This window comes from Hippoglossus hippoglossus, chromosome 20 (assembly GCF_009819705.1).
Source record: "Hippoglossus hippoglossus isolate fHipHip1 chromosome 20, fHipHip1.pri, whole genome shotgun sequence".
Taxonomy (NCBI): domain Eukaryota; kingdom Metazoa; phylum Chordata; class Actinopteri; order Pleuronectiformes; family Pleuronectidae; genus Hippoglossus; species Hippoglossus hippoglossus.
The window spans coordinates 8620592-8644014 of NC_047170.1; the positions used below are offsets into that span (position 1 = coordinate 8620592).

Genomic DNA, 23423 nt, shown 5'->3' on the forward strand with positions numbered 1-23423 from the left:
TTTTTCAACTCCTAAATACTGCAATTTCTGGATTTATAATGGCTGTCTACTAGAGTGGTGAAATTACGCAAGCACGTGGTTACATCACCACAGGCCTTCATGTCACATCGTGTGTTTCCATCTTGATTCAAGCAAAGTGTTTCAGTAACCCGGCATTCACACACACACACACATATTTTCAGCTCGATACACATCATCTTGTCGTTTCCATGATTTTCTGAGGCATTTGAAATCATGATAATATTACAACACATCCAAGGTTACTGTTAGCAGAGGTGTTTTATTTCGTTCACCTCATCCTCATCGTCTCTACACCGAATGCACACATCTTGGAGTCGTCGTTGCATGATACTCGAAGAGTCACTGATATAACCAGTGTTAATGTGGTTTTTGCAATGTAAACAGTTCATGGGAGAGAATTTTGAAACTTTCTTCCCACCTGGTGAGATGCAACATCACAGCAGTGCTCTACATTTCAGTCTTGGTCCCAAAGGTTAAGACTAGAAAACACAACTCTTTACACGTCAGTAGGTGAAAAAAGTTCATGTTGAATAAAAAATAAAGTTCTCTAATATAAAATATCTATAATCAGTATCAGTAAAATTTGTCGTAAAGCTAAACAAAAAATATTAACAAATATTGCTGTACAATGACATTACATTCTATAAAAGCTTAAGTTTCGCATTCTCAGGCAATATGAAATGCCCCTATCAGTATTCTCCACTGAATATTTTAAAGACATTATTCCATAACATCTTCAATGAATTGCTTCCATTCGTTTAAGAAGAAAGATGAACACATTCCTGCTGTGGTTACAGTCTGAGCGAGTGAGTGTGTGTGTATTAATTGCTTTACAAAAACACTGGTGTATCAAGCATCCAAAGAGTAACAAAAAATAGATTTGACCGTCAATTACAAAGCAATAAATATGAAAAATAAGTTACCTAAAACATTTCAAGTGTCAAATCCCCTGGGTGTCACTGAGCTTCGCATAGAATCTAGTGTAAAACCCCTTTTGAAGAGGCCAACCTGCATCTTTGTTTAGAACATTTCAGGATGCAGCATAGAGCAGACTACTGCAACCTTCAGTCTACCGTCCTCTTTCAGGAACACTGCTGGTAATTCGAGTCTCCTCCTGAGCGTGAAGATTGTAGAAAACACCTTGAGACCAAATAGTTTAATTTCATGGCTTGTCCAGCTTAAAACTCTATTAAGTTTAGGTTTACTGAACATCATCACATCCTTTGAGGCTATGATATTATTTCCTTTTCCCGGCAGCGAGGTGTCTCTTGGTTACGGCCTCCAGCCTCCTCCTCTCTGCCTCCTCTGCTTTCCTCCTCTCTTCTTTTAGCTCCTTGTACCGCCACTTCGGGATCTGCAGCAGGTGCCCGCTTCCATCTTTGGCGCTGCTCTTCCTCCGGACCTTTTCCGGTTCGTAAGTGGGTGCGGGGGCCTTGGAGACCCTCAGTTTGGGGATGCTGAAGCCGGGCCTGACGCTGCTCCTCCTCAGCACCATGTGCACAGGCAGAAGGCTGGTTCTCCGCAGCTCCAGGGCTTCATTGTAAGCCCCCAGGCCCAGGCTGGAGCTCCTCTGTCGGGGCACCAGGCTCTGGGGTTGGAGGCTGGCTCGGCGGTCTGCAGAGTGCTTGGCCACGAGCGTGACCCGGGAGTTCTGGAAGAGTTTGAGGTGTCCATCTACCCTGTCAGGGTTGACGGAGCGGAGCTCTTTGGCGCGCTGCTGGCGAATGATCTCAGGAACTGCATAGTGCCGTTTTCCCACACTTGGGGGACTGTCAGGACACACCTGAAATAAAAATCAGTCGCTCAGTGGTTTTACTTACTCACTATAATCTGGTAGTATAATATCAATGGCACTTCAGTAGCAATACCAGAATTCTTTATTTATTAATGAAAAGAACTGAGATAATCTTGCATAAATAACCTGCTTATCGGAAAAGACTGCCGTTAATTATATCCTTTAATTAGTATCAACTAATCCCATGAAAAAGCTGATTTTTGTAAATTAAACAAAATATTGATTAATGCCTTTTAATAGCATTATTACTACAATAGTATCCGTTAATTTGCACATCACTTCTCTGACACAGCCGTGACAGACCCACATTATCCTACATTTGCACATGAATGCTAAACACACAAACATCAACTGTCAAATTTCAAGCCTGTAGAAAGTGATTTTCATACCGTACAAGATTGTCTGGCTGCTTTATAAAGGAAATGAGCATTTATAGGAAATGAGCAGGCATCTCCAACTATGCATGTGTGCAGATGCCACCAGGAATAATGCAGAGGGAGACTTATTCTTCCTTATCCCACACAGTAGTGTTACTCATTGGTTCACTTTATCTCAGCCTTTGTTTCAAATGTGCTTGTTGTGAGGCATTCAGCGACAAACATGTGGGATTCTGTCTAACGCTGATTAATTAAAGGAAGGGATCTGGTGCTCCGTAACTCACTGTATGGCACGCCACAGCAATGGCGGGGCTCCTCATTGCCGTTGTGATAGAAACCATGTGGTCGATGGCGCCCTCCTCTTCAGGGTTGGTGACATTCGCGATGCTGAAGACTTTCCGAATGGTGTCGGACAAGCGCTGCAGACAGCCCCGGGGCTCCTGGGATTTGGTCACCAGTGACGTCAGCGGGGGCCACTCTAGACTGAGGGGGAGCAAGTTCGACATAAATCCGCTGCACAGAGACACTGAGGGTAAGTGACTCTCACATGCTTAGTTCATGCTGTTGCTCACAGTTGACTAACCCTTTTACCTGTATGATTCACAGAATTGGTTGGGAAAAGGCCGCTCCATCAGACGTGTCATCACCCAGGCGGTTTCGTAACGGCCCGTAAATAAGGCCCAGTCCCTGGCAGTCAAGTGGCGGCCAAAGTCTTTGGCATTCAGGGCGGCCCCTGGTGGACGCAACAAATACAGTAGAAAATGTCAAGGAGAGAGAATGGCAGAGGGTGGATACACAAGTATACAGGTTAAAAAGGATAACAAGGCAGACGTTGTGTTGGTTGTGTTTAGAAGTGATGACGAGGGGAAGAGGAATGATTGAAGATTCAAAAGTTTGTGACTAATTATTTAGGAGAACTTGCACACACCATCATGCAAATCTCACAGGGCCAAAATCCCCAAATGCCCAAAATATTAGTGCTGCACATTTAATCTAATCTCTGTCTTTATCTTGATGTCAACATGTGCAATTTAATATATCTGGTCATCATCTACAACCACAATAAAGAGACAACCAAGCAGTCACGTTTAGGCCATAGACTGTAGGGCGACATGACTACTCCCTAAAAGTGAAGCCAAAGTGTCTCGCTCGCCACCTGGTGGCTGGCTACAGTATAAATCATAATCCCCACCTCCTCTATGTTAGTTAATGGGACATGGACCAAACTAAAAAACTCCAAATGGATGTTAAATATATGTTCTCAAAGATGGTTTGTGTAATTTGAGGTAGTTCTTCTCACACTGATAAATTTGGATGAATTTAGTTGTTTGATGTTATAAAAACAGGACCCAACATCCTGATTGACAGCTGAGATTGACTGACTATCAGTTGAGCATGTATCAGTGAGACCTGGACACCTCAGCTCCATTCCCTGATCATTACTGCACAAACTCTTTCTACAAATGCACTAAGATGGTAGCATTCATACCCAAGGTATTTTGGCTCTATTTTTTGGTTTCAAGGAAGGACAGTTGTGCATTTTTTTATATACAGTCTATGATTTAGACAGTAGCATGAATGGTTGTTTGTTTCTATATGCTCGTGATCTTTCCAGGGGTGTAAACCGCCTCTTGCCCACTGTCAGCTGGGATTGGCTCCAACCAGTGTTTGGTCACATGACTATCCAGAGGGCAGACGAGATGAAAATGCAAATTGTAATGGCGATATTTAGGATTCAGGCTCAGTGACAATAGGAAGAAAGAGGTACTGTGTGAAGAATGCAACACAACAAACCCATGCAGAGAATAGTATCATGAATGCATGACAGCCGAAGAGACAAGTTAAAAGCCAGCCTGTAAGCCAAACTGAATAAAACTGAAAAATGAATCGGAAGGTGTTGTGCCCATCACCAAAGTTAAACTGAAATCCTGTTAATTAAAAACCCTGGCCTCCTATAATTCCATTTGTTCCAAAGGAGAGTTCTCATCTAATAACTGCCAAACCATTTTCAAATTGTCCGTCTGTTCAACATTGCTGCTGAGAATGATAAAGCAAATAATTCCCTAAAGATCTGGCCAGAGAATCTAGGTAATGTGTTAAATTTAGAATCAGACAGTGCAACACATTCAATTCCGACGCCGAGTTTGTGTTTGTGTTCGCGTGTATGAAATCCGACAGCTACAGTTTTGCACATTTGCCTCACCTGCCATCATGAGCGAGCGCACACATTCCACTCTGCCCTGCATGGCAGCTTTCATCAGAGGGGTGAAGCCGTGGCAGTTCCTCCTCTCGATGTCCAACCCAGAGTAGTAGTTCAGCAAATAGTTGGTGATGGTTATGTGGCCTTGAAGAAGAACACAACAGGGGGAGATATTAACTGTGGGTCACATTTCCACATTGTCCACCATATTTTAGACAAAACCACATTCACAGCAGTACCGACGTGTTTTTTCTGCTCGTCTGTGTGTCTTCACCTGTGTCAGCATTAGTCAGCATGCGGTGTGTATTTGTATCTGCGTGTGCATGTGTTCACGTGGTACGTAAATGCCTGTGTGGATGTGTATCTAAGCCTGATATATTACTGTGTCCGTCTGTGTGCGTACGCGTGCAACTTACCTGCTTGAGCAGCAGTTATGAGAGCCGTGTTCCCCTCGCTGTCCTGCCAGTTGACATCCAGATACGGACACTGAGACAGCGCTATGACAACATCCACGTAACCCTGGTAGCATGCAAACAACAGCCCTGTCTGTGATGAATAAAAAAGTGACAGGACACAAAATAGAGATGGAGGAGTTAATATACAAGGCAAAGGGTGAAAGGCTTATGTTAAGATTCAGCAAAATTGTTCCGGTAACAAAAAAAAAAACTTGCCAAAGCCAGGCTGCAGTAAAATGCTGACATATAGAAGTTACATGAAATAAAAAGTGATCATAGCGGTGCATCTTTTAAAAGTACGACATCTGTTGTGTTTTCACTGAGAACCTGAACTCGGTGGAAAAATAAGCTGTCTCTGCTTCTGTTGCTGTTTTTTCAGTGAGCATTTGTGTGCGTTTGTTTACCTGCGTGTGTCCATACCAGAATAGGCACCCTTTGATGTGTTGTGTGTGGCAGGATGTGTAAATGTTAGTCTGTGAATGTGAGTTTATGCCCGTTTGGAGGGTGTTTGAGTCCTGGAAAATTTGTGTAAAAGTTGAGTACCTTCCAGAGGGTGCACACAGTTTCACCGGGCCAAAACAAACAAGTTTACCACCAGAGAGAGAAGAGAGGTGGGAGGGGGGGGGCCTGCATGTAGGATTTCGGAACACAGAGTTCTCAATAGATATGTCATGTAAAATGTATTTCTATATACACAGAAAGAAATGTCTTTCATTATAGATGGGTCATAGCATCAATGGAATACATATTTTCATACAGGAAATCAGTTCACAATTGATAAATATATGTAACGAATAGGAATAGAGTATGGAGAACTAGAGGGGGTCTTCGGAGAGAGCATAGCTACGCCAAGGCGAATGCCCGATCTCGCCATGTCAAAGAATCAAATCCACTTCAAAAGTTATTGGGTTCTTCCTCGGCCTGTACTCCTTTGCTTCCTATATGTTACAGGTGAATTCCAGAATTTTTTCAACATGAGCCTAATGTTTATAAATGTGGGTATGTAAATGAGTGGTAGCGGCATTAAAACCTTCGGTCCGGTATACCACCTCCGCCAGAAGCCACGACATGACACGGCAGTGCTTGGCTACAATGTATTCTCATGGGGCAACTGCGAAGGTTGACAAAATATTCACAAATACAAAATTGTTATTCTGGCTCTTTGCTAACATTATGGCAACATTACACATGTCTCGCTCAATGAGAAGTCTCACTCTCAAGTCTCCTGACATTTGAGTTGATCCAGGAAGATGGAGGTGGAAAGGAGAGTGAGAATTGAAGAGAGGAGTTTGGATTTTATTCAGAGAAACTCAGAAACTTTTTCTGACGTGGACAACGTCGATGAAGCATTTCTTTTCAATGACCTTCTTGTTTGAGCTGGAGTACATGGACGAGGAGGTCCTACTAACTGAAAAGCAAACGAAGAGAGAGAGAGAGAGAGAGAGAGAGAGAGAGAGAGAGAGAGGCAACAAGCAGAACTAGGTGCTGCACAGTTGCAAAGCTCAGAATCTCATGCAATGTTTCCAGACTGTTAGTAAAGACCTTGACTAACAATTTGAGTTTTGTATTTCTGAAAAAAAATACATTTTAAGCGGACATTTCGTGTCCAGTTAATATCACAATTGCCCCATAAGATTATAGGTACTGTCTCACATGCACACACACATTCCAAAGTTTTTATAAGTGCCAACAAATCTACACACCCACATTTATAAACACAGGGCCCAGGTTGAAAAATATGAGAATTCCCCTTTAAGAGGCAGCAGGTATACAGGAGCCTGCAGCCCTGCTCACTTATGTGTACACATCACCGCAAGCCACCGCAGTGGAGCACTGAACATATGTGACACAACACTATGTGAATATGTGTGTGAAGAATATTTTACCATGACAAGTTAAAAACTTACAATTTGTTCCACAGTTAATGTTCCTTCAGCCGACTTGATTTGTGAACCTACTCCAGTCACACAATGTTCTCTTCATAAATTTATTAAATGTAACCCCCTTCAAGGATTTTTTGTCTTGGTGTCAAAGCAGCACACTGTGTTACTCCACTGAATAATTTTTTCCAAATTCTGGTATGAATGTGATAAAACGTTCTGTCTCACTGAGAAGAATAAAAATACAAATGAACAGGATTGGCACAGAGAGGGCCTGAAGGTTTAAACAAGTTTACAAAGTTTGTGCCAGCCTCTCCCGTGTCTTTCTACAACTCCTACACACACATACACACAAACACAAAGTTTGCAGAGCTGTCCTTATTTGGGCTTTGCATTCATGGTGAACAGCCAAACCAAAAATCTTATCCCTAACCTAACCACTAACCAACATCTTACCACTAACCTTAACTAAGACCTCCGAAATTAACTTTTGCCTGATTTGGACCAGGCTTTGGTCCCCATGAGGTCTACTGACAAGATCAGTGATTATCATGGAAAACGTCCTGAGGTGGTAACAAGAATGAGGACACATGCAAACACTGACGTGTGTGAAATAATGAAGTTAAATGTGGATCTCCAAATTCAGAATATCTCCACTCACTAACGTTAAACGTAAAATAACCTATAGTGTAATTTAACCAACATCAAGGCTAAATGTTTGTCTGCATCATGTCACATCAACATGTGACCAATCTAAAGCAAATTTATCAGGACAATGAAATATCCCCACAACATGTGATGGTCTGATAAATCCTATTACGACAGCTTCAATTATATTACCGCCATATTCAAATTTGTCCTGCCACAGTTTTATAGTTAAACAAAACAATTTTTACACTTCTCTTAGCGAGATCTCTAACTGTACTGTAACTGTGGTCCGTAACGTTTTTAACAACCACGCAGACTGGCCTCATAGTTTCAGCTGCAGTTGTGGCATTCTCTTACGCGAGAATTTGTATTTCCCTCTTTAGTCTGAGTACCTGTCACTCGTAATCTGTTGAGTTTGAAAGGAACCTTCATGCGTGTGCATCCCAGTTATCGCAATATATTGAATTCATTCTGTGGGAAATGCTGACAATGTGCTCGAACAAGGCACAATTTTCAAAATATATTAAATGATGTGTGGCTTTGCTCAAAGCAATAGAGTTAACAGTACACAAGGAGTTACTAAAATGTGCAACTTGAATCAGGAACTGTGCATGGGTGTGATATACAAATAATTGTCCCCTTTGTGTAAATTGTGGCCCCCAATTTAGAAGATCCTCGATCTGTTTACCTGTTAGATACAGAAGTAAAACATGCCTGGCTGTCATCCAGCTCCAGATGCAGTCCCGTTAAGTGTTCTCAGCCCTGAAAGTTTTGAGGTGGAGAGAGGTCCTGTGGAGTAACTGGCGGATTGTCTGGGAGAAATTCACTTACAGCGGCACCGCGCCAGAGAACTCTACCTGGTTAAACCTAGACACACACATGTAGACATCGTCTGTCTCTCGCTTACTGTCTCACATGCACGCACACACATAATTGGCAGCCCTCCAGCCTGGCAGTGTTGTACTTTAGAAACATGCCCCGCAGCTCGTCTGGAGCAATTCCATCACACAACGTCCCATTTTCTCTGTGACACAAACATACACGCAAACACAGACCCTTTTCTTCAGTTTTCTACTTGGCACACCTTAATCATACAACAAACGCACAAACTACAACAGAATTGGTCATCATGTTTGGCTGCAGAGGGCGCTGTTCCTCAGTAAAAGTTACATAGTGTTGCTTTAAAGCTGCTGTAAAAAAAGTAGTTCAATATTTTGGAACACTTATCCTGATGCAAGAAAGTATTCTGCTTGAAAAATGGAAGTATTATTAGTATTACGTCAGTGAGCTCTCATTCAATCTGAACACAGATACATACACACAAGAATTCTTGACATCTTATTATTATGCCATGTAGACACATAAACACAGGGAAAGACACTAACATACACACACACAGCCTCAGTAATCTGGGGGATATCCAGGACTAAGAATAGAAAGGCTTAGCCTTATCAGTGAGCCAGACACAAAGAGAGGGGGAGGGACTGAGTATTTACTGTTGAGGTGAGAATGCTGTAATGATAATTGGCTCCAACAACAGTGACACACTGCATCCCATATATATAGATTATAACTGATAATCAATTTACAGTTTCTTCCAATGGGTTTTAAATTGCAGATAATCAAATACCTGCCCAGAAAAAGAAAACAATTTGCAGTATTATCCAAGACAGCATCCAAAACAAGGAGAAGCCGGTTTTATCTCCACATAATGTCTAATATTGGTCTCTCACCATGTAACCAAGATGCTCCCATGTTTGTTTCCTGAACCAGTGTGAACTAAAACAATCTAGCTTCCTTTTTGTTTCCTAAAGAAAGACTGACTTTTTCAAGTAAGTACTGGTCTAAGCCATAGACTATATATAAAGATGGAAGACATCTCTATCGCCGCCTGGTGGCTGGCTGCAGCATAGATCATGAATCCTGCCTCCTCCATGTTAGTGGGTTGGACATGAACTGAACAAAGTAAATGGTTTCTGTCATTTAAGGTTGTTCTTATCACAGTGTTCATTATTCTGGTAAGTTTGGTTTTAATTAGTTATTTGATACTATAGAAAATGCGGTGAAACATCATGAATGACAGCTGAGACCGACATGTATTGGGTCACGGGTCGTCCATCTCTATAGACAGTCTATGGTCTCAGCTAACTCCTGCAAGTCATACGAGCGACAAACAAACTGTCCCTCTGTATAAACTAAATACAAAACTTAGCATCCCCTTTTACAATCTATAGCACATCTTTGTCTTCAAAGACAGGCTCTCACACACACACACACACCCTCTAGACCGCCCTCAATCACACACACACTAAAAGCGTCACAGACACACTGGGCTGTGTTTCTGTCAATAGCCTCCCTGTTATGTTGTCTTTCTGTCTGCAGCTGGGCGTTCACACGGCTGTATCAAATCAAATGTGTATGACTGTCGCTTTGATTTTTCCACTTATCTATATTGGCTAGCAGCATCATGCTCGCCACCCTCTGTGGTGCCAAATTTCTGTCTTTCCCCCACGTGTCGCTCATTCAGTCTGTCTGCCCGTTGACGTGATGGTCGATCCGTGCTGGTCGGCGCTCTCTTTGTGCATCAGACACTCTGTGGTCGACTCTGTCACATGCTGTCTTAACAGGCAGGCCTGCAGTGTACTGTATCTGTAATGGTTTGTCACTGTATGTCGGCCTATTTGGAGAATCTGGTGTGTGTGTGTGTGTGTTTGAGAGAGAGAGAGAGAGAGAGAGAGAGAGAGAGAGAGAGAGAGAGAGAGAGAGAGAGGTATCAGCCCTGGCAGGGTGGCCTCATTCAAGTTGATTGGATTCTGTGTGTGTCCGTGTGCATGTGTGTGCGTGTGTGTTTATGTGTGTGTACGTTTGTATTGAGTTTTATGCTTATGCACTCTACGAGGGACACATACTGTCCTGAACAGGATCAGAGGTGCCAGTGGACACCAGTATTCATCTGATACGTCACATTCAAACTCACACACACACACGTTGCCTAAAAGTCCAACTTTCATTTGGGATAACCCCTCATGTTGAATGACTTGTTCTCTTTTTTACATCTTACGAGACATTGCCAATAGTTGCTGAAATGTCATGCATCGCAGCAGTCACAACACTGAGAATTCAGGGATTCTGAAGGAGAACTAAATTCACATACCTCCATACGAACTACATCATGTATATATTGTTAGGTTTCTTGTTAAATTTAGTATTAATGCTTTGCTTAGTTGAAACTTCCTGTCCTCTAATACTACAGGAGACAGATTAGTAAATTAAAGTCTGGCTTGTTTTGTTGTGACCTGGATTCCAGTGAACACGGTTTCAACAGGTACTAAAAGATTAACACAGATGTTTAATGACACAAATCTTTCTGCTAGATAAGCAGTTAAGTAAGCCTAGAAAAAGATTCTCAAGTTATGATTAGAATGACACTCAGAAGAGCACATATACCGCCGCCAAGGCCCCAAGTTCCCTAAATATGCCTGATTTTTTATATAACAGATTAGCCAGGCTATTATACAATCTTATTTTGTATCTTCACAGTATCTTTATTTTTCCAAACATAGTCAATAAAATATTAATAAAGCCAAATCTTTTCAGATTGTATATTTGTGTTAATTCAAACTGCTTGAACTACATGAAGGATATGTATTTTAGGAATGATTGCACAGTCAGACAATTGCATATCAATCATACTTTTGATATATAGTTAAAAGTTTCATAAAATAAAATATAATTTGACAAAAACTCGTAGTTTCTTTCTCTTGCAAGATTAACAAATCATTATACTGAAAAACTGCTGACCAGAGAAAAGGGAAATGGAGCACATGCTGCAAATGGTCACAGCCGGGCCTGGGATGTACTGTAGCACCTCTCTTTGTCTTACACACATCACATTGTCGACCTGTCTGCTATATTAGGATGTTTCAGGATGTGAAACACACACACATGCACGGACACTAATGAGCTTTGCAGATTCACATCAGCGTGTTTCCAATAGATGTGTTGCTTAATCTTATTGTGTCTGTGTTTTTGTGCACACACCCTGAGGTCAGCAAACGGCGAGTGCACTATAGCAGACATCCTGGTTATCTGTGCAAACATGGAACTTTCTTGCTTTGCCTCTCACACTGAGACACACATTGTATGCAACCATTTGTTGTGGGGGTGCTTGCCAAATTAATCCTCGTGCCTGTAGGACCCTTGACCTTTCTCTGTTGGGTTTTGCGCATTCTGTGCATCTTTTTATATTCTGAATAAACACATATATCTGCACACTGTCTATACTACATACAATCGCTAGGAATGAAAAAGGCTTAAGAATCAGGGGGATCTCAACAGGAGAGGTTTTTTGGCATTCCAGTGATGTCATGCTACTCTATCTCCCCATGAGCTCATCGGTGATTACATCCAGTACATTCAGGGAAGAGGTCGGTTTGTAGAGAAGAGGAGGGGAAAGGGAAGAAGAGACAAAGACAGATGGGGTAGCCTCCAGGTTAGAGGCCCAGATTAGTGATGTAAGGTCAGGGCTATGAAAACAGCTCAGCTTCACTGGAGAGCTGATGTTCCGGTACCGACACGGCATTGGACAACTGCTCCAAAAACAGCAGTTACACTGTACTGCCACTCAAGTTATTTCCAGTAGCATAGCATTAGTCACAACTAGTTAAGATGTCAGCAGTTTGGCAATATTTCATGCTGAGTGTGCAGTTTAACAGCTTTTAAAAGAAGTACTTGTTTAGTGTTCCTACATTTATTTATATGTGTAATTTTTCAGTTATGACTGTCAAACTAGATTATACAAGAAGTTCCACGGTCGTCATTCTTTGTGTATTTGTATTTCAAAGGGATTAACATGAGTCAGGTCACACAACAATGATAATAATTGTGACCTCTATACAGGGTTACTAGCACACAGCTGTTACATTATAACAACATTATATAAGTTCATATTTGTATATGCTCTGGTGTTTTTTTTTATGTACTGGTATACATGCAAGTGCAGGTATCTGAATCTGTATGTAGGTAGTATAAAAGTACTAGTAAGCTAAGCTATGTAAAGGTGATGGTGAATCTTGCTCTCTCAGCTTTCCCTGGATAAAAAGGAGCCCAACGCTAAAGTACAATAACACAAATACACTGAGTCACAACAATGCACAATAATATGGGATTCAGCACAGGCCTCAGTGCCAACTAATTCAATTACTATTAGCAAAATGTCCAGATGAATGAAAGCTGGTCTGGCAGTCCATAATTATGGATTTATCTCTCCGCCCTGGGCTGCAGTTCTTTGACTGGAGTGACCTTTTTCTACAAGGTGCAAATGGAAACATGTTTTACATATATTGATATTTTTTAAGAAAGCAGTAATTATTAAATTGATAAATTACCTTCAGTGAAAAATATAAGATATTCAGTCATTGAGGGGAAAAAAATAGCAGAGGCATAGGAGTGCTTTATCATTAAAAATGGCAGATTATCAAGATTATGTATGATATTGGTAAAATTGTAAATGGGAAAACTTCCCTCCTGGCTGTATACTTGGGAAAAGTTTTGGCTTTTAACTTGCATACTCTTCTGTTATACATATAGGCTACATTATGCACATACACTATAAAAGATATATATATGTGTACTTTATGTATACTATGGGCTATTTCTGCGGATATCAGCATGGATGATGGAGGAAATTAGCACCCTCGTGTTTCTGTAAACTGCTACTCAATACTTCATTGAACAATTTGCTATGTGGGTCCTGGGTCACAGAGGGTGGTGACGGGGGGGCAGGTAGAATAAGCCTTCTCTTTTTTGGAAGTGAGTGTTTTTCCTATCCACAACCTTATATCCTATATGTCCACATTCAGACTTTAGGGAGGGGAATGAGGAAAATGTGAGGTGCTACTATTATTACTGTGGTTTGTGAATATGTAAGGTGGCAGCTATGACCCAACTCTCATGTACCTTAACAAATAAAACAAATGAAATCCCCGGATAGCCCGAGATCAGTGTAACAGAAAATGCTTCATCCCTTTTGTGGAATTCAAGCTTTTTACGAAATGTTTTTATCCTGCCCTTAATGACATTTTGTTAGTATATTACACAAATTGAGTCCAAATATAGAATATGAAAATGCAGTCATACAAACACACACACACACAAAAAGTTTGAGCATGCACACTTTCACACACACAGAGGAGTGTGTGTTCTCCTGACCTTCAGAGACTTGTGTTTGTTTTTAAAGCGCTTGAGGCTGCTCGCTCTCTGAAAACTGAGGTGGGTCATTGCAGAAACATACAAAGAAAACACTGATATTGAGCGGAAAATTATTAACATGTACAAGGTGAAAAATTTAGCATTTTTAAACCAACTGGCAGATGAGATATATAATTATTAAGATGTAAATAACTTTAAGTTTTCTCTGAGGCTGAGCATAATCCTTACGTTAAACCTGTGACATACAGTACGTTAAGGTTTTAAATAGAGGTCAAACCAGATCCTCTCCCAAGGCCTGGGAATAGGTGAGTAAGTCACTGCAGAAGGCTCAGGCTTAATTATTCCAACAACTACTGAATGTGAAGCTTCTTGTCTGAACCTGTTGCACTGGGTGGCAGGAGGGTGGCAGACGCTTCAGTTTGATAGACAGATATAGTGTGAAACATATAGTGTCCAGCTGAGGAAGATCACTTTATATCCTTACTTGCTCCATAGTCGATCAGTTATGAGACCAAATACGCTATGATATGTAACTGGAGCCAATATAAATGAACCTTGTCCCCCACACACTGTTCAGACAAGAGAATTGATTCATGTTGTGAACAACTGTGGTGTATGTCTGTGTTGTGTATGTGTACTCGTTTTTGTTGCCTTTTAGTTGCATTTAAGACCTTTTCTGCTGTAAATACTGACCTTGTTCTGACCAGTAGACCATGGGGACCAAAGCCTGGTCATAATGAGGCACAAAATTTATATCTGAGGGAACTGGTTAGGGTTAATGGTAAGATGTGGAATTGGCTTAGGTTAAGGTTAGGTTTAGGTATGAATTGGACATGGTTGAGATTAGGGATAAGATGTGTATTGTGGTTTGGTAAGATTAAGGTTTGGGTTAGGCATGAATTGGTCCTGGTTATAGTGGTATGATGTGAACTGGGGTTAGGTTAAGGTTAGAGTTAGGTATGAATTGGTGATGGTTAAAATTAGGGATGCTGTTTTGGTTAAGTTGTCCACAATGAATGGAAGTCAATGCAAACTCCTGATAAGTGAATCTGCAGCAACCTGTGTGTGTGGAGTCAAGAAGTGTGTTACATATTAAGTTCATCATACCCTGTTGTTCTTGTCCGACTCCTTGACCTGCTCCTCCTTCACTCCATGTCGGATCATGATCCGGACGATGGCCGCGTTGTTGGTGCAGCACGCCTGGAAGAGGGACAGGGGCTCCGGGCTGTCCGGGGACGGGGTGCGCTCCGAGTCCGCAAACGCATCGTCCGGCGGGTAGAAGGAGTCGTCGGACGCGATGCTGCGACCGTCATCCAAGTCCTCTAAGTCCACTTCTTCGAATTCGTCCTCCTCTTCATCATAGTCCTCATCCTCGCTCGGGTAGTCATCCTCGGAGTTGGACGGCGGCTCTTCCTCTATGGTCGGGTGGACCTGAGAGACGCTTCCCCCGACTTTTTGCTGCGGATGCTGCTGGAGCTGGAGCTGCTTGACCCGGACGCCTCCTCCATCCCTGTCGTCGGTAATCAGAACCATCTAACCCCCGGGTCTAGGGCACCGTCCTCGGGGTGGAGCGCAGCCTGGCGCGCTGGGGGCGCACGCATGGGACGAGCTGTCTCTCCAAGACCAGACTCTCGTAAAACAATTACATCGTCTGCGGGAGCTTTAATTACACAAACCCCTTAATCTGCTGAACCATGTACAGTCAGAGCGGGTTCCCGATCATCCTCACAGAGCCGCTGTCACCTGAGATCTGAAGCTCCCAGGGAAGTGAGATCTTTGCGCTGAGCGGTGTTCTGTCCGGAGGAGACATGCATGGAAGTAAAGCCTCTGGAAAGTGGAGCCAAAGCAGAAAATAAAGCGCAGGATACACGACCGTCCCACGTTGGGTGGAGAGAGACAGTTCTGTGTTAACCTAGAGTCGTGTAAGCCGATTAGATGCGACTGGGACCTCTCTCTCTCTCTCTCTCTCTCTCTCTCTCTCTCTCTCTCTCTCTCTCTCTCTCTCTCTCTGATAAGGGATTATTGCTCTCTCTAGAAGCACCAGTGAAACTTTATTATTTATATATGTGCCTGACTTACTTTAATGTGTATTTATCAGTATGTCCTAAAAATGTACAGTATCAGAAGTTAAAACAAACATGCTCTTTCTCAATAGGCCAGCAAGTCTGTATAAGGCTGGGGTGGGAAACCTCTGGCCTCCATATGGTCCATGAGACAATTTGATTTGGCCCATGACATAATTCATAAATACAAAAAAATGCTTCTTGGGACATCCTGATAATAAGTCGTCCACTCTAGAGGTAACAAATACGTGGAGTGTAACTTACACAGAACATTTACAAGGGATGATCACTTTTTTGTTTCTGTAATTAATAAATTCACTTTGATTACATCAGCTGTTATGGAAAGAAAACAATTGCATAATAGTCCCAGTGTGTGTAGCCTTATTATAACTTCATCTACCCCCCGTTGAGAGCTCTACTCTCGTGTGACTCGTCCATCTCCATGGTATCGTTCTGCTGCCGTGTGGCTGACTGCCAGTTTCCAATCCTACAGATATATTTATCCGTGGAAAGTTGTAACTGTCTGGTCGAGCCACACACACAATCAACAGAGTAAAGATAAATTGTAAATCTCCAGTATTAGAATTAGTTGAAAGTTTGTCAAGTAAGAGTTCAGGTGAAAGTCAGCATCCTAATTTTAGTAAATAGCTCATGAACTTGGTTTCAATCCACCGATTCACTTATACATCTCCCATGTACAGTGCAAGTATAGAGATGTTGTACTGTGTTTTACACTGTAATGCAGGGTGGGTCCTAAAAGCTGCACTGTAACATTATACCAGAATATGTGCTCATGCAAGGGGAATATTAATATCATGAGAGACCAGGAAGAAAAAGGGGCTCCCCCTCTAGACTGTGGACTGTATCTAAAGATGGACGACATGTCACCACTTCCTCTCACTATCCAGAAGTTAAGCTAAAATATCCTGGATATGAACGATGACATCTTGAAATTAGCGATCAGGGGATGGAACCACAGTAGTTCTGGTCGATGCACATGGTTGACAAATCACAAGTCAGTCCCAGCTGTCAATCACATCAAATGTATCAGAAAAGTGAGCACTTGAACAAACAATAGTGTGATAAAATATTTAACATGTTCTTTGACTTTTTAGTTTGGAGGCAATTAAGATGCTTTAGCTATACTTTTGGGGAGCAGTCATGTTGTTCACCTTTATATACATTTATACAGCCTAGAGCCACTCATATGAGGAAGACAAAATAAGATAAAATCACACATCTGTGTATAAATCGAGCAAAGCAAAGCATCAAAAGTAAGTAAAAACCACAAACCATAGATTGTGTATAAAGGGAGAAAAGCTTAAAAAGCGCAAGATGGCCGCACCTGTATCGGGGCTATTTTGGCTTCATTTATGAAAAACAGGAAGGAGTGAAGATGTGTCGTCCGTCTTTATAAAGACTCTAAATAGAGTAGAATCAGCTTGTTTTTAAATAACAAATTACCAGGAATTACTGCTGGGCTTTTGAATTAGACTGCATGTCTTTTAGCTAAATGGAACTAAATATTAGAGAAACATTGGAGATACACATGTGTCTAACATGTCCTAAGCAGGATGCAGTCCAGACAACACCCTTCATTTTGAACACTAATATTTTCTGTTACCAAAGCTGAGCCGTGTTACAGTTTCCAGCAGTGCTGCTCGGTGAAATGTTCAGTGGGATAAAGCTGCCATGAAGCCAACAATTAGCTCTCTTAGTAAAAAGGAAATCTGGCATTAACTGGTATTTTCGGGGGAAACGAGGGAGTAACTAGAGTCAATTACATTGCAGAAATCCATCAATATTTTAATATAAAACCCTGCGAGCAGCCCGGAAAGCACTTAACAGTTTCCATAAAAGCCTAGCATGTTTGGCTTTTACATTTGTCAGTCATGTTTTTATTTTCTTTCTTGTCGAGGAGATGTGTGTAGACAGCTGTGTTGTGAAATAAAAATCAACCATTAGCGTTTGCAGTGGTTTATTTGACACCGTAAACTGGCATCAGTGGCTGCTATTTAGCCCCAGCAAAATTGGAGGAAACAATTAATACTTATTAAGGAGACAGGCGGTTGTTTTTAAAATGAGAACACCTCAGTTCCACAAGACCTCTCACATGTTCGTGTTTGCTCTGAGGTCTGTTCAGTAACACAGCTGGTGGGGTGTTTGTAGTTCATTCAAGGACTTCTAACATGTAGATTTAATCCCCCCTCTCATATGTCCTAAGTAAAATATCCCTCAATGTGCATGCTGTTGCATTTCAAACTACTGTACATCATAGAGAAGTACAGCCAATTGAAAACAACAGATTTGTCCATTCACTTTGATGTAGGTGGATTCATATTCTGTGATGTGCGTATGAATTCACGTGAGACTGAGACACAATGTAAACAGCACAACATTTGCAACACTCTCACTTGCAGAGCCGATTGCATCAGCTCAACCCGGGACTCAGAACAAGATCTAAGTTCCGTGGACAGATAACCACAGGGAGCTGACTGGAGCCCTTCTGTGAATGTGTGTCGTGTAAATGTGAGATTTATGTCATTTTATTATATATTCACAGCTCTTTCAGACAACTATACTTACCGAGAGTATGCCACTCCAAACTGTAAGAACTATTTTTAACCCAAACCCTTTGTGGCAGATTCAAGAGAGCAGCAAAAACAGGACTGTGTAATTTGTATGATTGTTGTTGTCTTGTCTGTCTCATTTGGGTTGGGAAGAAGTATCGTTCAACAGTCATCACAGACATGATGATTTCTTACAAATCCAGCCGTCACCCAAGGCCACACAGGTTTAAGCCGAAAAAGCAGTCCACTGTTTGTTGCATGAAATGTCCATGCAGTCACTACAATAACCCTGAGATGTTAACAGACTGTATTTATATAGTGCTTTTCCAGTTTAATCGACCACTCAAAATGCTTTTACAGTACAAGTCACCAATTTCACCGCAAGCAAATGCACAACGCTTCTATACGTAGCACTTTTTTGATCAGGGGCAATTTGGGGTTTAGTATCTTGCCCGAGGATTGTTCTTGTGGAGGAGCCAGGGATCAAACCAACGACCTTCTGGTGAGTGGACGACCCTCTCTACCTCCAGAGCTACAGCCGGCATTACATTAGAAGAATTTCCAAGAACTTCTAAGACATTATCCGGGTTGTTGTAAATATGTCTTTGACCATAAGCATTAGCCGTTTTAGATGAAGAAATGACTAGTATAATTTTTAAAATGAACTTTCTCAGTCGATCTTATTTATGCCACATGTACCTCACGAGCACAACATGGTGGGTTTAGACAGGCTGCTGTATGGCTTCCCTCATTCAGTCATTCATGTATTCCCCCTCAAACCACAAACATCCACAACACTCCAACACACCATGGTCTCTTCTGTGGCATACCTGGAGCAGGGCGCTGCACAAAGATCTGTCTATGAGTCTCCTCTATGACACAAGCGCCGAACTGTTAGTGACTGAATAAGTGACCAAAATCCAGTGTTTATGTCTGGGTTCTGAGGGGTTTCTGTTGGTTTCTGAGAGGATTTGCTTGAAAATGTTCTCCTCTACTATCCTGTCTATTAATTTGAACTGATTAGAAAGTCTCCACATCACAATTTAATCAATTAAGCCATCAAATTGTCCAATGCGCGAGTTAACGACGACACTTGAATTCAGGGACAGAAAAATCATTAGCTCTCAAGTTGAATGTGAGAAATTGAATAATCCACAAGGGTTAATTAATCCATTTTAATCAGCCTGCAACGGCCCTTAATTAAGTGCTGTCTGAGAAGCGTGCTCACGTATGTAAGAACTTTGTTTTTTGTGAGAATATTTTGCAAATGCTCATAGATAAAAATCAGTATTAAATAATGCCACAAAATATATTACATAGGATTAAACAATATATACTTTTACCCTAATGAAACAAAACAGCAATGAATTTCACGAAATGATAAAAGTCCAAGGCACTTTGCAGAAGAACTAAAGTTCACTCGCCCACACAACCTTGCTGGAACGCTGTTGAAGCCAGTGTGTAGGTGTCTTAAAATGTAATGGCTGCAGGATACTGCCTCGGAATCCACAGACTTCTCTTGAAAAACACAGTAATTATCCTGTATATTCCTTTTCACAAGGAGTTAAGGTCTCAATAATTAATTTCGAGATTTAGAATTACGAGGTTTATTGTTCCATTAAGAAGATGATGAGACTTAAAAGAAAAGAAAATGCTTCGGAGGTGATTGCTTGATTGACAAGTGCCTGTCATGTTAGGCATCTGGTGGTTATTGCTTGCTCATCCAACCTCAACTTTAAGATGTGTTGAACATAAAATCCTCAGTTTAAAATGCATTTTGGGCAAATATAGGTTGTGCCAATGGCAATACATTCAATACTTCGCTGTTCACTGTTAAACAAGCAACATTAATTTTGAAATGCACTTTCACTGTTCTTGTTCAGGCCTTGATGTGGCTCTGGCGAGGTCTGATGAGTCAGGAGGTTCAGTCCATGTGGTCCTGATGGATGAAGTCCAGAGGTTTTATCATCCCAGTTTGGAGCTCCCTGGAACATTTACAACACAATATATATCATAAATAAACAGATGAATAATTAAAGTAAAATCTGTCAACACAAACACCTCTCAATACAACATATGTAACACATGAATAGTTAGAAAGACAAGAGGCTCGTTAAGAGGCAAGGACACTAACAGTACATCATATGTCAACACATCTGTGTTCTGCAACTGCACAATACGCCATGAATCATGTTTCCCCTGGTCCTTCCCCTTGAATCTGTTACGCAACAGCTACAGGGAGGAACGCTAAAGGGGAACCTCGGTGTCCACTCTCTCTTCTCCCATCTCTATCGCACTGCTCCGCTACATTCATCGTGTCCCTGGAGATGTGACGTTACGTGCCAAACTCAGAGAAACTGTAAAGGTTGTGCAACGAGCTCCACCCCGGAGCTGAGACTCCTTAACCACTAACACCTTTGTAGTGACATCATGTTCACCCCCCCTACATCCTACAACAATGGAGCTCTAAGAAAAACATGACCCTGTTTCTCACTGTTCGCTGGACGGTGTCGGAACAGAAAGAAACAGATTGGTGTTTCAACTTTATCTCCTGGCCTTGTAAAGTTGTGCTGATCAATGCATGATAACATGGTTTATGATTTTCTGGGTGACTAGAACTAGAATTGACTCTTTTAGATTTATCTACCAGGATAGATGTGACCCACAGACTGTAAATAAAGATGGAGACATGACAGCTCCCAAAAGTCAAGCCAACGCATCTCGATTGCCACCTGGTGGCTGACTGCAGTACAGGTCATAAACCCCTTCTCTATGTTAGTTCATGGGACATGGACCGAACTAAAAAGTTAAGACAGACGTAAAATATTTTTTCCTGAAATATGAGTTTATTCTTATTAAGCTGATGTTTGGTCAAGGGTTAGTTTTCCAGCAGATTTGATTATAATTTGCTCCTAGTAAATTGCTTATTTGTTATACGAACTTAATCTTGTATTTTTCTTTGTTTTCATTTATTGTAGAGAACTCTAATTGCGCTTTATAAACAATCTTGACTTGACTATCAAAATGGGGCTAAACGTCATGATTGACAGCTGAGACTGACTCGTGATTGGTCGAGGGTGTGTGTTGATGGGTCCTTTAAAGCAGTACAGAGTTCTTTGAAGATATTGTGGGACTTTGATGTTTAAAACTATGTTTGTCATCCCGAGGTAGAGAGAGAGATATTAAGTAAGTCAAAAAAAGGCACAAGTGAGAGACTGTAAGAGACGTTATTGAAATAGCCTAATTTGCCACCGCCTACATCCACTCTGTTTATCGCAAGATACATGTAGACATCTCAGGAGAATACATGCACACACACACAAATGACACCTACACTTGTGGCTGCAGGCTGCTGAGGAAGTCGTCAATGTGGTCCTGTGGCACGTCCCCATCCAGGCGAGCCAGATAAGTGTAAATTTTCACAAAGGTGTCAAACGGGATCATCGCCGTGCCGTCCTCCTCATCCTCTGTCAGGATCTCACAGGCGAACTTCAGAGAACTCCTGAGGGTCTGAGAAAGAGAACCACACATTAAAAAAAGTGACACACAAATATACAATCAGCATTTAAGGATGAGCACAGGCACACACTGCAAATACACTTACATGAAACTAGCTCACTGACAACGACCTTGTCATTACAGAACATGACTGCCCTCATGTGGTTAAAGAGTTCAATGACCCTATTCACAGCAGCTAAATGTTCCTTACTCCTCACACTGAGCACATGACGTTGTTAATGCTGATCTGCATTTGCTTTTGCAGTATCTAAGTCATTATCCGCAAAGTTCTTAAAGGTATTTTCTTTGATCCGTCTCTGCTGCTCTATGTGCATCTTCTGAGCAATCCTGGGCTTAATAGAATTGCAAAGACTCACATAGTCATAGAAGGATTTATTCTTTCTTTCCAGAGTCTGGGGACCCCGATAGAGAAGTCTGGATCACAGACGCCTGGAGCTAGTTTAAACGCTATAAGACAAGATGACTGCAAGTTGAATGGAAAAAAAAACACAGCTGTGCTTGGCCTTACATTGGGTTTTGAGGCTCAAAGGAAGTGGTATAAAGTGGTATTAGCGTTTCTCTCTGGCCTTATATAACATCTCACCCCTCCCAGAGCGCTGCAGCCCAGGGCGAAAAACTCCATCCAGTCAATTTCTGAGCTGAAGCTGCCCAGCGACAGCAGGGTCTCCATCTGATCCGATGGTAAACACAGACCCTCCCATTTCTTCTGCAGTTCCTCCTTGCTGCAAGTTGTCTTCTGGGACAGCTGTGGATGTAGTAAGTAGCGGTTAGGGGAGTTGAGGAGAAAGTAATCATTCAGTTATTGGTTTAAATAAACAGCAGTATTGGTTCTGTCTCAAATCAACAGGACAATTTCCTAAAATAAACACAATTTTAAGAATTACAAAGTTAGTAACTCTAATAGTAAAATCGCTTGCATGAAGAGAGGCATCCTCACAAAGTTAAGACTGGTGCTTAGGTGTTGACCTTTAAGGAAATATTAATTATTCATTTCTTTTAATGGATCCACCACAACAGCATTCCCCAGGTGAGGGGAAATGGGTTCACAATAATGTAAAACTTTAATGATCCAAAGGGAGAGGGGGCGACAACAATGCAACAATATGCAAATACAGGAAACATTGTTTCAGCAAATGTGGTTATTAAACACACACAACCGATAATAACACACAGCTCTGGAAAATATGCAGTGCACTAAATCCATTGCTTCTCTTCCAGCAGTAGCAGTGTGAGGTAAATGATCATGTGATCAGTTCAATGAGGTTTGGTACTGCTGTAGAGAAAGTACCTGTTTGTGAAGAGTCTTAAGCAGACCTGGAGTCAGCCCAGTGTCTGTCTTCTGGGTGGCAGCGTTCATGTCAGGACGGTCTTCAACAGGCAAGCGCTCTCCATTACACAGTCCATTGAAGTATCTGGAAAAACAAACACTCACAGCATGCAGTGCCTGTATATTATCTTAACTTAACTTCACCCAATCTGTCTGTCATTTAAATTCATCCCTAAACATGCCAATCAATTGTAGGTCTAAGTTGCTATTTTAACAATATCTCATGATTTATTCATCGTGTGTTGTATTTCTTTGTGTTGTTTACCATCATTCTCTAAAATGCTAATGGGGAAGACAGTTGTTTATTGTACTTCACAGTCTTACAGTGAACTAGTGAGAGGCAGCAATGTATTTAGTG

General features: G+C 41.5%; 2 protein-coding genes and 1 long non-coding RNA gene across 6 annotated transcripts in view; 1 reads left to right on the plus strand and 2 right to left on the minus strand.

Annotated features, from left to right (window-relative positions):
- ankrd33ba (ankyrin repeat domain 33ba) overlaps positions 1-23423 on the minus strand; it is a 27088-nt gene continuing 3665 nt past the window's right edge. Inside the window, exons 2-7 of one of the 2 annotated variants that reach the window (XM_034572290.1) lie at positions 14694-15329; positions 4810-4939; positions 4397-4537; positions 2785-2926; positions 2478-2706; positions 1-1804 (exon numbers count right to left, since the gene is read on the minus strand). In XM_034572290.1, the coding sequence (XP_034428181.1) occupies positions 1259-1804; positions 2478-2706; positions 2785-2926; positions 4397-4537; positions 4810-4939; positions 14694-15119 (1614 nt within the window). In that variant the 5' untranslated portion in view covers positions 15120-15329 and the 3' untranslated portion in view covers positions 1-1258. Of the gene's footprint in view, positions 1805-2477; positions 2707-2784; positions 2927-4396; positions 4538-4809; positions 4940-14693; positions 15481-23423 lie in introns of those variants that run through there. The other variant, XM_034572291.1, reaches the window with a different exon arrangement.
- LOC117753850 lies at positions 3325-17071 on the plus strand. The gene is made up of 3 exons (XR_004612315.1): positions 3325-3335; positions 13142-13145; positions 16929-17071. It is a non-coding gene; the product is annotated as an uncharacterized LOC117753850 (long non-coding RNA).
- Positions 20052-23423, minus strand: part of ropn1l (rhophilin associated tail protein 1-like) — a 13449-nt gene continuing 10077 nt past the window's right edge. Inside the window, exons 4-7 of one of the 3 annotated variants that reach the window (XM_034572292.1) lie at positions 23027-23150; positions 22322-22483; positions 21556-21729; positions 20052-20204 (exon numbers count right to left, since the gene is read on the minus strand). In XM_034572292.1, coding sequence (XP_034428183.1) covers positions 20067-20204; positions 21556-21729; positions 22322-22483; positions 23027-23150 — 598 coding nt within the window. In that variant the 3' untranslated portion in view covers positions 20052-20066. Of the gene's footprint in view, positions 20205-21553; positions 21730-22321; positions 22484-23026; positions 23151-23423 lie in introns of all 3 variants that reach the window. The other 2 variants (XM_034572293.1, XM_034572298.1) reach the window with 2 other exon arrangements.